Here is a 16,555-nt window from a genome sequence, read left to right as displayed (position 1 = left end):
GGATTTGGAGCTTGATTCTAGCAAAGTTTCAAGACTTTTCAATGTTTCCGAATCCCCTCATAAGGTTGAGAATGGTCTTTATTTATAGGAGTCTTGGAGAGGTGTGATCACACCTTATTTACTATAAGCAGTGACACATATCATAATTTAAATGGAGGGACTTTATGCCTTGTTTTTCAAGGGATACATGGCATGTGCGATTGACTCTTAAGTGTATTCTTTGCAATTTTTTACTTAGAAAAACTTGGAATATTTTCATTGGTTTCTTAATAATGACAGCAAAACCCACTAAGTTGCATGTGGCACTTTGTGATTGGTTGCAAAATTTTCACTTCTACAATTATATAGATTATTTGAATAATTTTCCATAATTTTTAGTTGAAGAGGATTGCCTTATTCAATAGTTTTAGTTGAAAAGGTTTTTCTACTATTTTTAACAATTATTTTATTATTCAATTTCCAATAATTTTTTAAATTTTGATATAATTATGAAATGTGAGGCGTTTTTTTTATTTTTTTATTTTTATAGAAACAAACACATGTGAAAGGGAGAGGAAATGTGATTGTAAGTTTCTAACACAAAAACATACTATGAACTCCACTAAAAAATTATAATGATACAAGGGAATTAGATAATTGCCCATCTTTCCCTTTATTTAATCAATTCATTGTATTGTATGAAAATATTGGTAATACTATATAATAAAAATTACACCTTATATATTGTGATTATGCTGGGTAGACATTCACACTCTTTCTTTATTTTATTATTATTTTTTTTTCAACTTTTTCTTCTTGTGCCATGCGAATCTAACTTTTTCTTCCCATATAATTTATGCACTAAATAGTAGAGATTTTGTAGTTCCGGTTAACTCAATTAGTAAATTCTCTTATTGCGGATGCCATGGTTTAAAATATATAAACTATATGTAAATTATTGGTGAATCTAATTTTTATAAGTTTATAATTGAAATAATTCTATTTAATTAACTAAAATAACATAATTTTAACCATATTTTTTTTTTTTTGAGAAACAATTTTAACCATATTTTGATCATTAACTGCTAGCATAATGGATTTTTTTATTCGGGAATCAAAATGTTTACTATATATGATTTGTTAACGTTGGTGGAAAATATAAAAACTCGTAAAAAAAAGTCTTTTTTTTTTTAATTTTCTCAATAAAAATTTCTTAAAATATATGATAATCTTAAAAAAAAAAAAAAAAATTGCTTTATATATTAGAGGTAACACGAGTTTTAATAAGAATCATAACTAAATTTTTGACTATGATAAAACATATTCTTAAAAAAAAAAAATCTATGATAATATAGGAAATTCAACATATGAAAAGTTGGAACAATTCCTGTTTGGGTGTCGAAAACAGAAAACAGACGACGGAAAAAGTAGACTAAAGAAAGAAGAATCAACGATTCTGAGGACTTATTTCAGATGGGTATGTCCCATTTCCCAACAACAACAAGAACAACAACAACAACAACCCAGATTTGGTTTTCCGTATTTTCAATTTCTTGGGAGAGAAAAAGTTATCTGGGACACAACAGTTTTGCCTAAATTCCAATTCCAAATGGAGAGAGACGAAGATAACTTGTTAGAAGATGGTAATGGTATCGTTGTGGGAGAGAGTTCCAAGCCGATTCAGTCGAATGACAACTCTGAGCCTCAGCTTCATGGTGGTGATGGTGAAGAAGCATCGTGTTTGAGCACTACCCTTTTCTTGGATCATGTTGGCCGAGTCATCCTCACCTTCAATTCTGATGGGTTGTCTTGGGAAAAATTGCACCACTCCTCCTTCAATCTAGTAAATCTCTCTTCTTTTTTCAGTTTCTTTTTCTGTATGGATAAAATTTATCAGATTCATATAATTATAATGTTTGTTTGTGTATATATTTGGTTCATATTATATCTAATCCAATACCAATTTGTGATCCTTTTTGTATGTAGTTTTGTTTTGTTTCGTTTGAAAAAAACCCTTTTTTTTAATGGGGATTGCTTGGTTTTCAAGGAATGAATGTTGTTTTAATGCTTAATTGGGCTGGCCTTCCTGATGTCAATTAGGACTTGTAATATTGAATTGGAGTAATTTGAGATCCGCGTCAAGGTTAATAATTTGGTTTCTAGTTTCTTTGGCAAGGTTAAAAGATTGTACTTAGTGCACAAAGGTCCCATTTTTGCGGGGTCTGGTAGAGGTGATTGATAGGAAGCTTTACCTCCAAATTTTATTTTTGGAGGGGCTTATTCCCAAACTCGAAAATCGAAACTGTGACATGCCACTTTTGATGGAAGGCACATGCCACAAAATGCCGCTTTCTACAACACAGTTATGATACATATAAGTTTTCAAAATGATGGTCTATGTATCAGTAAAAATTTGGTTAGGGAGGTCATTTTGGAAGTTGAATTTGTAATGAATTGAAGTTTTTTTTTTTTACTAAAATTTTAATAAACGAATGGTTTGGAAGTTGGTTTGCTGCATGATTGAGTTAAATTCAGTAGGTTAAGCTTGGGTACAATCAGTTAGGTTATCATGTTTTAATGTAGATAAGAAGTATGGCATCAAGTACAATATAATTTCTGCATTGCTTGATCATTTATTTATTACAATCTCTATTAATTGGCATCATCATCTTATAATGGATGGTTGTGTAAAATCTCTATTAAACCAATATAAGTATTTTAAGATATGTTTTCTAACTGTCAACTACTATAAGGTTAATAAGATAGTGTAACACTTGATTTTTTTTTTCTTTTTTAAATAAACAGGACGAGTCAATTTGTTTGGGCAGAAAACTTGCTCCTAAGGCTGCAACTAAGATCAAATTTTCCGATGTTTATGCTGTTGAGTTCGTTGAATATGGCTTGGTTCATGAACCAAATCTTCTGAATGGTGGAAGAAGTCTTTTGGGTGATGACCATGAGGTTTGTTCTCATTAATGTTCTTTCTTATGCAGTTTTAGTCCACATGTGGCTATTATATCAAGGGATGGAAAATTTATTTACTCTGATGCAGATGTACCGCTTTACGGTGCATGGTTTCCAAAGGTCAAAAACTCAGTCTTCTCTTTGGGTTCTGGCTGTGTACACATTCTGTCATAAGGATCTGCAGACGTGTCAGATGTGGGTGGATCGAATTAATGCCTCTCTAAACCTTGAATTGGGGAGACCAAGAAATCTTCTGGTATGTTCTGTGAAATAATTCATTAATGTGTCTTTTGCTTCAATTATATCTTTTGGGTGGTTGCTCAAAATGGACAAAATGTGGTAGTAAAGTTTTTGCGGATTTTGTCTCTGATTTACTAGGTTTTCGTTCATCCAAGGAGTGGGAAAGGTAGTGGTTGTAGAACTTGGGAAACTGTGGCACCTATATTCTCACGTGCTAAAGTCAAAACGAAGGTAAGATTTCAGCGCACTTGATGCCTCTATAAATAAATGTTTCATACGCTTTGAGAATCACACATTTTGTTGGCATACTTGATATACCTACTAATTAGATTACGACACTTTGTGCCACAATATTGATTTGTAACTTCTTTCAATTGTGTAATGCTGAAATATCTAATGCTTCAAAAGCATCTTTGCATTTGCATATTTGTTAGTGTTAAATGGTTCTCTTTCTTTTGTTACTATTATAGTTTGGCTACATGGTGGTCAGGTAAGTGCGATTATTGCACTTCACACACTGTCTACTAGGAATTTTTTGTTTTATTTATTTTGGTTTTAAAATTTTCATTATCTGACTTCAGTTAAGTTTATGCACTTGGGAGTTTATTTTGTAAATGTATAGACAAAAATGTATTAGGGATAGACATGGTTTTAGATTTTGATTATGGTTAAACATTGATAGCTTTGGAAGGGAATTAGTCAATGGAAGTGATGAGGGAGACGCAAGAAGATTTTTATTTAGTATTATTTATGTTTGCAATTCAATTGTATTTTTATGTTTTAGGTTCTAGTAGTTTATTAGGCTATTAGTATTTTAATTTGGAAGCAAGATTATTTTTGTAATAAGGCAATTAGGGTTTTCTAGCCAATTAGAACTACGGTTTAGCAATCCTTTATAAACAACCTATTGTACTCCTTAAGGAGATAGTTGATATTTTGATGAATGAAAAAAATGGTCGTTTGGTCTTTCTTTGGTCTGGTGCTGACTCCAGGTTCACCTTAGGTGCTGACTCTTAGTGGATTCCTCACTTGGTTTTGACTCCAAGCAAGGTCTAGATGCTGACTCCTAGGTCATATCCTTTATTTTCTTGTTTTTTAATTTTGTTTTGGTTTTCCTGCGTCAGTTTTGGTATCAGAGCAAACACCTATCTATTTGAAGCATCACTGCAGTGAATCCAGAACCAATAAAAAAAAAAAAAATCCCATCACCGTTGTGTTTTCCACCACCAGAAAGTTGTATTTGTCATTTCTCTACTTGGTACCATAAAGCTTTTTGTCATATAGTTGTTGCCAATCAGAAAACCTAGGGATTCAAGCCAACCATAAAACTCCAATCCAAAACCCACAATCAAGTCTCCAAACCCCTCGCAACTAGAGACAACAAGAGGAGAAATAAGAGTCCATCGTTGCCGTCGCAGCACTCCACAACCAACAAACCTCAATAGTCAGATCTGGTTGCTTCGCACGCCACCACCATCCCTTTCTTGATGTTGTGCCACCATCGCCCTCACTTGTCTAATGCTACTGCTGCCGTCGCAATCCCACCAACAGCCTCATAAGGTAATCATAACCAAGCCATTTGTTTTAAAACCCTAGCGGATTTGTCTTTTAAAACTCTACCAATAGCCTCATAATGATGAGGGAGACGAAAGAAAATTTTTATTTAGTATTATTTATGTTTGCAAGTCAATTGTATTTTTATGTTTTAGGTCCTAGTAGTTTATTAGGTATTAGTATTTTAATTTGGAAGCAACGTTATTTTTGTAATAAGACAATTAGGGTTTCTTAGCCAATTAGAATTACGGCTTAGCAATCCTTTATAAGCAACCTATTATACTCCTTGAGGAGATAGTTGATATTTTGATGAATGAAAAAAATGGTCATTTGGTCTCTCTTTGGTCTGGTGTAGACTCTAGATCCACCCTAGGTGTTGATTCCTAGTGGTTTCCCCGCTTGGTGCTGGCTCCAAGCCAGGCCTAGGTGTTGACTCTTAGGTCGTATCTATTTATTTTCCTGTTGTTTCATTTTGTTTTGGTTGTCTTGTGTCAGGAAGTTTCAACAATACGTCTATTTAGTTGTACATGTTGATTATCCTGACATACAGGTTGGTATTGTAAGTTGTAACATACAACATTTTTTTTTGGGTAAGTTTGTAACATACAACATGTGAAGATGGTACTTTAATTTTTTTTAAGTAATAAAATTCTGTTTTCTTAGAAAACAGAAGAAACCTCAAGCATTGGTTAAAAAAATTCTACGAATTATTACAAAAGGATTCCATTTTAATGTTTTATTGTAATTCTTAATGCCATTGCTTTTGGATTGCAATGCCAAACTTTAAAAACTAGATATAGTTAATGATATTCTTATAATACCACTAGAGTTTGGAAGGGTAGATGACAAGATGTGTTGGAAGCCTAATAAGAGTAAAGGTTTTGAGGTAGGAAGCTATTACTGGCTATTATGCCCCTCTAATTCTGGCCACTTTCCATGGATAATTATTTGGAGATCTAAGATCCCTTCTAGAGTTGCCTTCTTCTCTTGGAGTGCTGCATTGGGAAGGATCTTGACTGCGGATAAGTTATGGAAGAGAGGCATTAATGTGATTGATTGGTGCGTCATGCATAAACGGAATGGGGAGAATGTGAAATGAATCATCTGCTTATACATTGTCCTATAGCTTATGAGGTGTGCCCCTTGGTTTTTTGTTTGTTTGGTGTTCCTTGGTTATGCCACTGCGGGTTAAGGACCTATTAGCCTCATGGCAAGGCAGTTTTGGTCGACACTGCAATGCTGCAATTTGGAAGATTGTGCCACATTGTTTAGTGTGGTGCACTTGGAGGGAGAGAAATGCTAGAAGCTTTGAGGACTGTGAGTACTGAGTAGTCTGTCATTGAGATTAAATCCTTTTTCTTTGCTGGAATGGGCTAGAGCTATTCAAGCTTTCTCTTGTGATTCTTTTTAAGATTTGTTAGATTTGTGTTCTTTGAGATGTTGATTTGTCTTTGTATACCCCCTAAATACTTGGAAGTTTTGCTGTTTTAATAAACTAGGTGATCAAGATTCTTACTTTGTTTAAGATGTTGCAGCCAATTTTTTTTTTTGTTAGAGTTTTTGAATGGAACAAAGTATCAGTTTTGATAGTTTGTGTTACTTTCTATGGGGTGTCATCGGGATGATCCCCACTGCTTGTGATATGTGGGACTTTTTTAGTTGGAATTGATTAAATCTGAATTTAATCAAAATTTTCTCTGATTGTTTAGTAACCAATTGGTGCACCTGATGGGTTACATCAATTATTTTTTTTGCTATTGAATTGTTTTTACTTTTGACTTCATAATCAAGTCAGTTAATTGTTAGTCAACAAAAAAAAGAGTCAGTTATTTGTTTGTAGTATATATAGATAGCTTAGGTTTTTTGCCTTCACTATCCCAGACAAACCTTTTTATATTTATTTGATTAATGGTGGGTAGACATCAACTGAGGGAGTTTGCTGTTAGCACCTTTTTGTCTTTAGAATGTTTGCTAATGGTATCTCACCCCTATGTGATTTATTTTATTTACTGCCAAAACTGACACTTTATTCCATTAAAAAACTCTCCAAAAATTTTGAGGTCATAGCAGCTTAAATAAACTTTAAAACCTTGGTTAGTTTAATTGGATGTAATTTTTTTAATTAAAGACTTCTTCTGTAAATCTACTTGGACTCGCTAAGAAATATGTAAGGCATAGTTATATAGTCCATTATTTATAAAAGAGTAATTAAGCCCATTATAACAGATCCCAAGAAACTAGACTAGCCCAATGATTTGCCCAAGAAGTACAACCCTTTTAAAAGGAACCCAAAAAAAAAAAAAAAAAACTAAAGGAAATTAAAACCGTAATTTAACCTAATAAACAGTTCTTAACATCTTGAATTTCAATCAATCACCTTTCACAACTGAACTTTGCACCTCAATATCTATTACATCAATCATTGCATAACTTCTTTTTTTTGATAAGGAAAAATAATTATGAACACAAAAGGGGCCAAATCAATCATTAAAAGCACAAAAAGGGTGCAGCCCATGTACATTGGATGTATACAGGAAATACACTAGCAACTAAGAATAAAAATTACAAAGATCGTCAATCATTGTCATGACTATGCTAATTTTATTGTAAAACATTAAACTAAGGCATAAAAGATGGAGATTATGTGTCAATTCTATAAAAATCAATATGCAGCAACGGATTAGGGAGAATGTGGAAGATTTTCTCTGTAAGTGGGCTTGCAAGGGAAAAAGTGTCTGTAGTTTTAGCCAAGGGCCTGACAGTTATCCCATGCCCACAACTATGTTGAGTACTTGTGTCATGTTGATATGGGTATAACAGCTAAATAAAAGAGTATGAACAATAGATCTTTGCTGGATGAGAGTATGTTGTTAGCTTTTGTTTTCATTATCTTGGATGTACAATCCCACAACCCACAGTATTTGGAACATTTTGTGTTTCTGGTAGTTAAAGGCAACCTGTCACCAAATTTCAATGTTCTAAAGAGTGAAAGTGCTAAAATTCCATTAATATTATATGTTATATGTACTCTTGATTGGAATGAAGATTCTGGTGGAAGTCATAAGACTGAAACATATGCAACTAAAATAAATGTAATTCATATTCTTTTTTAATAGTTATTATTTAATTCCCTTTATCAGGTGATTGTGACACAGAGGGCAGGACAGGCATTACATGTGATGACCTCTACTTCAAACAAGGAGCTTTACTCATATGATGGTGTTGTGGCAGTTGTATGTAATGAGATCCCTTCAATTGTCATTTGTCATTTGTAGAATAATAGTAAGCTATAAATTTTAGGCCATCCAGTTGATAAATTACAGAACTATGCTTAGCTAGTGTTGTGAATCAACTTGGTCTATGGCATAGTGAGTGTTGTGCTCTTGTATGTTTCATGTTCCATGTTCCATATTCCATACCATGTGATAATTGCTTTATGCTGCCAGATGTACTGAGTCATGAACTTTACTGTATATATGATGGAGGAACAGGAAACTTAATATTGAAGGGAAAAAGCTTGTAGGTTATTATTCAGGTTTTTTATTTGGGGGGTTTTTGTCTTTTATAGTCATTTATGTAGGTTATTTTGGATGGCTGAGATTTTATTATGTTCAAGGGCTAGGATTTAATTTTAATTAGGGTTTCTATGGTATAACAGTTTGCTTAATAGCTCTGGACACCCACATTAGCCAAAAAAAAGAAGAAAAGATTGTGCTTCCTGGTTGTTATCATATTTTAATTTAGATTTGATAATTTTCAGTAAAGAAAGTTTTTTCCCCTTTTCTTTCTTTTCCCTGGCTGTCCAGTTCAGAAGACCATCCATTTGGCAGTGATTTTACTCTCTTTGCTTTCTTGAAAACTTCTAAATTTCTCGTTGATTTGTTCCACTCATACTTAAGTTCTAAGTAGTCTTTCCTGCTTATTTTGGTAGCTTTCTAACTGATCTGATTCCAGGGTGGTGATGGTTTCTTCAATGAAATCCTTAATGGGTTTCTTTCATCAAGGCATAAAGCTCCTTACCCACCAAGCCCTTCAGATATTACTTGTCCTGTTGATGGAAATAGCAGTTTCGTAATTCATCATGGTTCAAGTGAAACAGTTGCTGAGACTACTTCTTATCAAAATGAAGACCAGTCACCTCTCCTCTCAAGTGCTAGACAACAAAATGGATCTGGATTCTCAAATTCCAGTACGTACCACAATCACTTTGTTTCTATATAAACCAACCATGGATTTGGTTGTGATTGTAATGGATGGTTATCTGATGTATCACTAAATCTATCTGAAATTACAGGAACTGAAGATGGTTCTTGCAACACTGGTTAGTTTTTTCCATACTTAACAATTTTATATTATATATGATGTCAGTATACTGAAAATTGTTGCCGACTCTCCCCCCACCCTCCATCTCCTTCCATGGGCAGTGTTCTTTTATTGTTAAAAAATGTCTAGTTTCTGATATTGCTCTTTTCTTGTTTTGAGAATTCAACAGATCAAGATTGTGTTTTGTCCTTCGCCAAAAAACAGTTTAGATTTGGAATCATTCCTGCAGGTTCAACTGATGCCATTGTGATGTGGTATTTTATTGCATAATTATATTTTTTGCACTCATTATTCTTTTTTTCTCCTGGTATAAAGCATGACTGTTGTTTCATAGCTAAGATCAACTGAATATAATTTTGTGAACTTATCAGCAGTAGGTTTCTATGGTTGTTACTCCCATGTTGTCTTTTCTAAGTTGCATTATGTACTACACATCTCACACCTCAGGGGTCACTAAGGGAATGTGCCTTATACGTTACCCAAAAATATCATTCTGGCCTTATTGACAACTTATTGTTCAAGCATGAGCTATGGAGTATGTATATAGTATGTGATGTTTCTTAGGTTCTATAACCTTGAGTTCCTGTTTAGGTCATGTTTTTCCATGGTGTCTAGTAATAATCTAATCTAATACACATCAAAGAGGCATAAGACCTTGCTTGCCTGTAAATTAACTGGTCTAGTTTCATAGGTACTATTGTAGGCAACTAAAACTAAATTTTTAAATATTACCCTTTGTGAAGTGTTTTTTTGTAAATATATCAAATATTCATTGTTGCTCAAAAACCAAAATTTAATCCTAAAAATATATACTTAAGTGGTGATTCATATTTTGTTTAGGAACCAGAAAATAGATTTGATTGAGATACTTATAATGAAAAATACAAATAACTGCACATAGTAGAACCAAGAACTAGCATTTTATGGTGTTCAAAAGAAATGGAAAAATATTTGGGCTAAAAGCGAAGATCTTATAGCCATGATGTCAAATGTCTTTCATTCAAGGGGGAACTTAGTCTATTTGAGTTGTTCAGTCATGTATAAACTAAAAAAGATTCTCTCTCTCTCTCTCTCTCCAATGTAAGCATTGTTGGGTTTACACGTGTGAGTGAAGTCCCACATTAAATAATGATGAGAAGATTGAGTGGTTAATGTGATTAACATAACATAATTAAGCACATACCCATTGGGCTTACGCCTTTTGGGTTAAAGTGTCTCTATATGTTATATTAATTACTTAAGGAGATTTCCCAAGAAGTTTATCTCCCCAATAAGTGGTATCAAAGCCCAAGGTGGTGTGGGGCAAAAAGGTGGCAAGGTTATTGAGGTTTCTTTTGCGGTTGGAGCAGGAAGGGGTGCATGTACTTGGTGGAGCTCTTTCACAAATGGAGTAGGGACAAGTCCCTTTCATAGTTGGAGCGGGGGGATAGTATATTGCACAAGGCAAGCCCATAAAAGCCCACACAAACGATCTTGAAGAAAGGCCTAACAAAGGAGCATTACTGCCAATGGTGCTAGACAACAGTGAGGTGCGAGATTCTCATGGATGAAGACGTGCGGGGTTGACATGTGGAGGCCCATGGATGACGCACTAGTGAAGGAAAAAGCCCATAAGACAAGGGGGAGCGAGTAGGACTTGTTCATGGCCATGGAAAGGTCTTGAAGCTCACAGAGAGGCAAAGGCTCACATATGAGGGGGAGATTGTTGTGTTTACACATGTAAGTGAAGTCTCACATTGAATAATGATGAGAAGAATGAGTGGTTAATAAATCCTCCTTGTGTACTTGGGTGTCTCTCTCTTTTTGTTATCAATAAATCCTTATTACTTATCAAAAAGAATGAGTGGTTAATTAGCAAAGTTGAACACATGCCCAGTGGGCTTAGGCCTTTTAGGTTAAAGTGTGATTTTATATGTTATATTAATTATTCAAAAAGGCTCCCCAAGAAATTTATCTCCCCAACAAGCATTTGAAATTCATTAAGATTATCAATTTACAGAGTTGAGCTTCTGCACAAGAAAGACTGTAATCTTTGCCCCATGCATTTTGAGCATTTAAGACTTGGGGAGTGGGATTAAATTTGAAGATAAGCATTCTTTGATTAACTATAAGCATAGTATCTTTCACTGATTAATGATGGTTTGCTGAACAAGTGCTTTTTTTATGGATTTTAGTGACTAGTAAATGCTTAGTGGATTTTAGGAACATCGTTTTTGTTTTTCTAATTTGGATGCACGATCAAATACTAAGACATAGTTGCAATGCATACGTCCTTGTTTATGTCTGTGCATGAACAGGAGATAAAAGCCTTGAATAGGTATCTCACTGGTCTCATTTAGGCTTTTTTTTTTTTTTTTTTTCATTACGAAAATGATAATTTTGAAAAAATTTGAATTGACAGGTGAGACTCTAGGATCTGGTTCTTGATCCTACTTGCATAGAACTCTTTTTTTCCCTAGGCAAATAGAGGGGGAGGGGGGAGGTGGTGTTCGAGCCCTAGACATTGAGCACCACAAAGGGTGCCAATACCATTGGGTTATCACACGAACCCCTACCTTCATAGAACACCTTTAGGAGTATCTTTATCATACTGATAAAGTTCCTCGATACCCTTGATGGGATTCATTTAATGCAGATTCAGTGCTGAAGAAGCTCTGTGGTGGATGCCCATAAACCAATATCCTGGATCATAAGCCCATCCTGCATATTGATGGGATGATGTTCTGAATATAAATTGTTTCTACAATGGGCATAGATCCAGAAGTGTGACTACTTACCCTATGTTTTGGGTGTCCAAGATGTAGGGAGATTATTTATTAATCTTTTTGCTGCCACAGCCTCATACAAACAGAGTTAAACCTTAAAATTTCAAGGAATAAGTTGTGATGGAGATTGAGAAGAGCGGTCGGTGATTGGGTGCTTTGGGTGAATGTGTTGGAATTCTAATCTCCAACATACAATTGGAGTTATTGGGACTTTGAGACCCCCATTGCTGACCGATAATTTGTTGAAACCATCTGTTGGCCGGATGGGTAGATTGGGTCTGTTGGTTTTTTGCACAATTCTAGTGCTAATCATCAAAATTACCTAAGTTCAATTCAACGAATCCTAGATCCTGTTTACAATGGTAGAGGGAGGAGGGTTGAGGGGTCATTGTTGATTTTGATTTCGATTTTTTTCACTGAATTGGATCTCAGTTGATATAGTGTGTAAGAAAAGACACAATTCAAGTACATGGGAATTTTGCCTTTGTATATTTAATAGACGGTACAAAGCGCTCTGATCTACTTTAGTTTTCAATGATCATGTGCAGTGGTACTTATTTTTGACATCTAATACCTATAATTTGCTACTTTTCAAGGACAAATTTTTAGTATCATCTATTGTCTTGGTTGATATAATTATGTGGTTACATGTAATATATTGGGCTTTGTTTTGCAGTACCACTGGAGCTCGAGATCCTATAACATCTGCCTTGCACATTGTCCTAGGTAATAGGGTGGGCCTTGATATAGCTCAAGTTGTAAGATGGAAAACAACGCCTGAATCAAAAGTTGAACCATATGTACGCTATGCGGCTTCTTTTGCTGGGTAGGTTCTCATTATCTCTGATGTGGTATTTTTTGTACCAGAATTTTATATTTTTTTATTATTAAAAATGATTTGGGTCCAAAAATACACAATTCCTTGACTAATCTATACATAATCACACCTCATGCAACATCTAGTGAGGGTTTCATGTAACGGAAAGAGTCCCAAGTATGTGTTTAATTTTATTTTTTGGATGTTCTCTCTTCTAAATCCATATGTTCAATATGTTAGGTATGGATTTTATGGAGATGTCATTGCTGAGAGTGAAAAGTATCGCTGGATGGGCCCCAAACGTTATGATTATGCAGGAACAAAAGTTTTCTTGAAGCACAGGTATATCTGAATACAATGGAGCTACCCTCATTCAGTTGCAATGTGTTTAAAATAAATACTTCTGTTTACTTTGCATATTAGGTTATGTTTGTTAGAAATATGTGGTTAAATGATTAAATTTACCATATCCCAATAGCTTAAACTTTTGAAACAATCAGTAATTTAACATTGTATCAGAGCATGAGATCCTGAATTTGATTGGCCCACACGTGAGGGAGAGTGTTAGAAATATGTAGTTAAACGATTAAATTTATCATATCCCAATAGCTTAAGCTTTTGGGATAATCTGTAATTTAACAATGTTAATAAAATGATATTAAAATTTAAGGGGGAAAAAAAAAGAAGAAAAAGAAAACAGATCAGTGTCGGTCTTTAATTGCTATTATTCGATTTCAGTATTCAGTCACTGCCCTGGTATTTCTGCTTCATGGCAGAAAAACATCCAAATCTGATCAACAAAACAGTTCTGCTCTATGAGCTTTGTTGTTTTCGAGGCATTTTTGCACCATGTTGAGGTCTTGCATAAGTTACTATGTTAACTTCGGGTTTGTAACTAGTGTCATGTCATATATGCTATATTGTGAGTCATAAATATGGTTATCCTGTGTATTAGAGAGAGACATTGTTAATCTTTTCTTTCACCCTGGTTTTGATGTGGAACTTGCAATAAGCATGTTATTGTTTTCTTCCATAGTACTGTGACCGTGTGACCATGACTAATGCTAATTGGTAATAGTTTCTGATCTATGATATTATTCAGGTCATATGAGGCAGAAGTAGCATACATAGAAGTCAAATCAGAAGAAAAAAATTCGACTCTTGAAAGAGGCCGCTTGAGTGGTCGGGTTCGACCACTACGAAGTTCAAATAAATCTGAAAGAGTGATTTGTCGTGTTAATTGCACTGTTTGTAACAAAAAAACAGATCAAGTATCCATGGGAAGTCCCAGATCAGTGCCTTACCCACCTCCGGAGGAAACAAGATGGTTGAGATCTAAAGGGCGTTATCTTAGCATTGGTGCTGCCATAATATCCTGCCGAAATGAAAAAGCACCAGATGGTTTGGTGGCTGATGCACACCTTTCAGATGGTTTCCTGCATCTCATATTGATTAAAGACTGCCCTCATGCTTTGTATCTATGGTATGTAGACAGATGGAGACTATCTTTGCCAAAACAACCCCCCCCCCCCCCCCCCCCCCCCCCTCTTTTTTCATCCAAAAAAAAAAAAAAAAGAGAGAGAAAAGTTGGTTAATTTTGAACTCATTAAGTTTGAAAACAGAATTGGTTGAGTCTTTTAAACTGCTAGGATGTGGCACATGATGTAGGAGAAATGGAGAATGTCTTTCTCAAACACTTAATGACCAATTGATTTCTTACTGAAAGTGAAGGATTTGAAAACTTCTTTCATTTACTAAGAAAACCTTCTATTGTCTCATAAGTAACACAGTAATGCAAAATTATATGCTTATCCTCATCTTTTAGGGTGTTTCTTCCGCAATCCTACCAAAGTTGGGTCCTGTTGTACCTGCAACTCATCTCTATGAAGTTGGGTGTGATACTAATTATGAAGATATTCTTGCTGCTTCTTTTACTGTCCACCCTTCTTTCATTTAAGTTTCTGTTTCCTTCTCCTTGGAGTTGTTTTTCATTCTTTATTTATTTTTTGAACTAATATGCCATAATTGATTGATACCTACAGGCACCTAACCCAGCTTGCAAAGAGAGGTGGAACTCCCTTGAACTTTAAGTTCGTTGAACATCATAAAGTATGTTTCATATATTGGGTCTTATCTTTCTTGTGTTTTTGCAATATCTCTTTTTGTAATTATTTCATTTCTTGTGCACAGACGACAGCTTTTATGTTTACTTCTTATGGCACTGAGAGTGTATGGAATTTGGATGGGGAGCCCTTTCAAGCTCACCAACTCTCAGCACAAGTATTTAGAGGCCTTGTTAGCTTATTTGCGTCTGGTCCCGAAGTCTAACAGAAGACTTGCAAAAGAGTTTGTTGGAGAAAATCTTAACTATTCCCATATATGTTACCATTGTTTTGTGATTAAGTTATCCAGTCAAATCAGTTTTGTACAAATGACGTGTGTGTGTATAATGAAATTTAGAGAACATTTCAGGGGGCCTTAGTTTAAGAGTGTGAGGTTCAACAAACACCTCTGATACAATGCGTAGAAGAGTATCAAGCGGGAGAAAAAGACATCAGGCAATGCTGCTGTTCATTTTGTACTACTATTAAAAGGATAAGTCATCAATTAACCACACATCAACTGGATTTTATCATTGATATCAGTAAGTTATTTTTTCGGGTTGTTTCACTTTTACACTGGCCGGAGTGAGAAGCCAATGTGGTGAATAATTGGGGGAAAAAGGAAAACGGGCCAGGTCAGGAAGAGTCCAGTATTTTTAAGCTTTAGCTTGTCTTGTTTAAATATGAGTTGGGCATACTTAAAATTGTTTTAAATTTAAGCCAAATTCATGGTTCAAAAGCCTATACCAAGCTGCCTTTTTTTTTTTTTTTTCTTCGTTCTTTGGGACTAATTTTCATTCTGTGCATTTGACTCATTACTGAAACATGGTAAGTCCTTTCTCTTCGGCATATCATTCCTGGTTTTGAGAAATGAAAACTCAAGTTTAGAGTCTTCAGACTGATTCCAATAAAAAATGATGAACAACAATGAGTTTTTGATTGAGGCGAAAGCCTATTCTCATAGGGAAACTTAATTAATTAATTTGATTCACAGCCCGTTATATCATATGAATTTTGAAATTTTTTTAAGTTTTAACCCAATTGAGTCCCAAAAGGACACATAAAATTGCTGTCACAAACAAATACAAATCATTGGATGTTTCAGTGAGAAGCCAATCACTTTGGAACTATGGTTGGAAATTGGAATAGACATTTATGTTAATCCAGACGCTACGTTAATACACGTGATATTGAGTGACCTTGACGCCAACTTTATGAGACAAGCAGAAAATCCAAATGCGGACTTTTCCCTCCCAACTTTTCCAGGTACTATGAGCAGTGTTTGAGTTAATGGTCATTGATTGGAAGGACTGTCAAAATTATATTCTTGACATTTCCAAGCAGAAAATCCAAATGCAGACTTTTCCCTCCCAACTTTTCCAGGCACTATGAGCAGTGTTTGAGTTAATGGTCATTGATTGGAAAGACTGTCAAAATTATATTCTTGACATTTCCTCCTCTTTGAAGTTTCCGCTGGTTCCAGAGTCTTCTCTTTGAAGTATCAGTCCATTGGTTTATACTTTATACTAGTATTTTACTATTGTTGAAGACCAATGCGATGCATATCCAATATTCTTGTTATTAGAATCTTTAAATCTACGACCACTTTCTACCATTCCAGTCAAAAAAAAAAAAAAAAAAAAAAATCTACGACCACCCTTTCCACTACCATCACACAAGTTTGACATAAGAGAACCATTGTGTGCAATATCTACACCATTGGAGTAATCTTTCTCTTTCCTTCTTATACATGCACAAACACATAAACATTTCAATGATGCTTAAATGACGTTTTGTTGATTTGCATGCTA

General features: G+C 34.7%; 1 protein-coding gene and 1 pseudogene across 3 annotated transcripts; both read left to right on the top strand.

Moving 5' to 3' along the window:
* The first annotated feature begins 1,302 nt into the window (after positions 1 to 1,302).
* LOC126700372 (ceramide kinase) lies at positions 1,303 to 15,306 on the top strand. 3 transcript variants are annotated; one of them, XM_050398485.1, is made up of 13 exons: positions 1,308 to 1,822; positions 2,785 to 2,940; positions 3,032 to 3,199; positions 3,322 to 3,414; positions 7,878 to 7,970; positions 8,692 to 8,926; positions 9,032 to 9,058; positions 9,230 to 9,314; positions 12,502 to 12,651; positions 12,883 to 12,984; positions 13,745 to 14,125; positions 14,685 to 14,751; positions 14,833 to 15,306. In XM_050398485.1, the coding sequence occupies exons 1-13, from the start codon at positions 1,589 to 1,591 to the stop codon at positions 14,968 to 14,970; spliced, it is 1,929 nt and encodes a 642-aa protein (XP_050254442.1). In that variant the 5' UTR covers positions 1,308 to 1,588; the 3' UTR covers positions 14,971 to 15,306. The 3 variants fall into 3 exon arrangements, with proteins under 3 accessions (XP_050254443.1, XP_050254442.1, XP_050254444.1); XM_050398486.1 differs by lacking the exons at positions 14,685 to 14,751; positions 14,833 to 15,306 and adding an exon at positions 14,468 to 14,678 and having other exon boundaries at positions 1,303 to 1,822; XM_050398487.1 differs by lacking the exon at positions 2,785 to 2,940 and having other exon boundaries at positions 1,641 to 1,822; positions 2,973 to 3,199.
* LOC126701329 (small nucleolar RNA snoR83) lies at positions 6,612 to 6,733 on the top strand (annotated as a pseudogene).
* Positions 15,307 to 16,555: the final 1,249 nt, after the last annotated feature.

This window comes from Quercus robur, chromosome 9 (assembly GCF_932294415.1).
Source record: "Quercus robur chromosome 9, dhQueRobu3.1, whole genome shotgun sequence".
NCBI classification, from domain to species: Eukaryota; Viridiplantae; Streptophyta; class Magnoliopsida; order Fagales; family Fagaceae; genus Quercus; species Quercus robur.
This window is presented reverse-complemented; position numbering and strand designations above follow the sequence as displayed.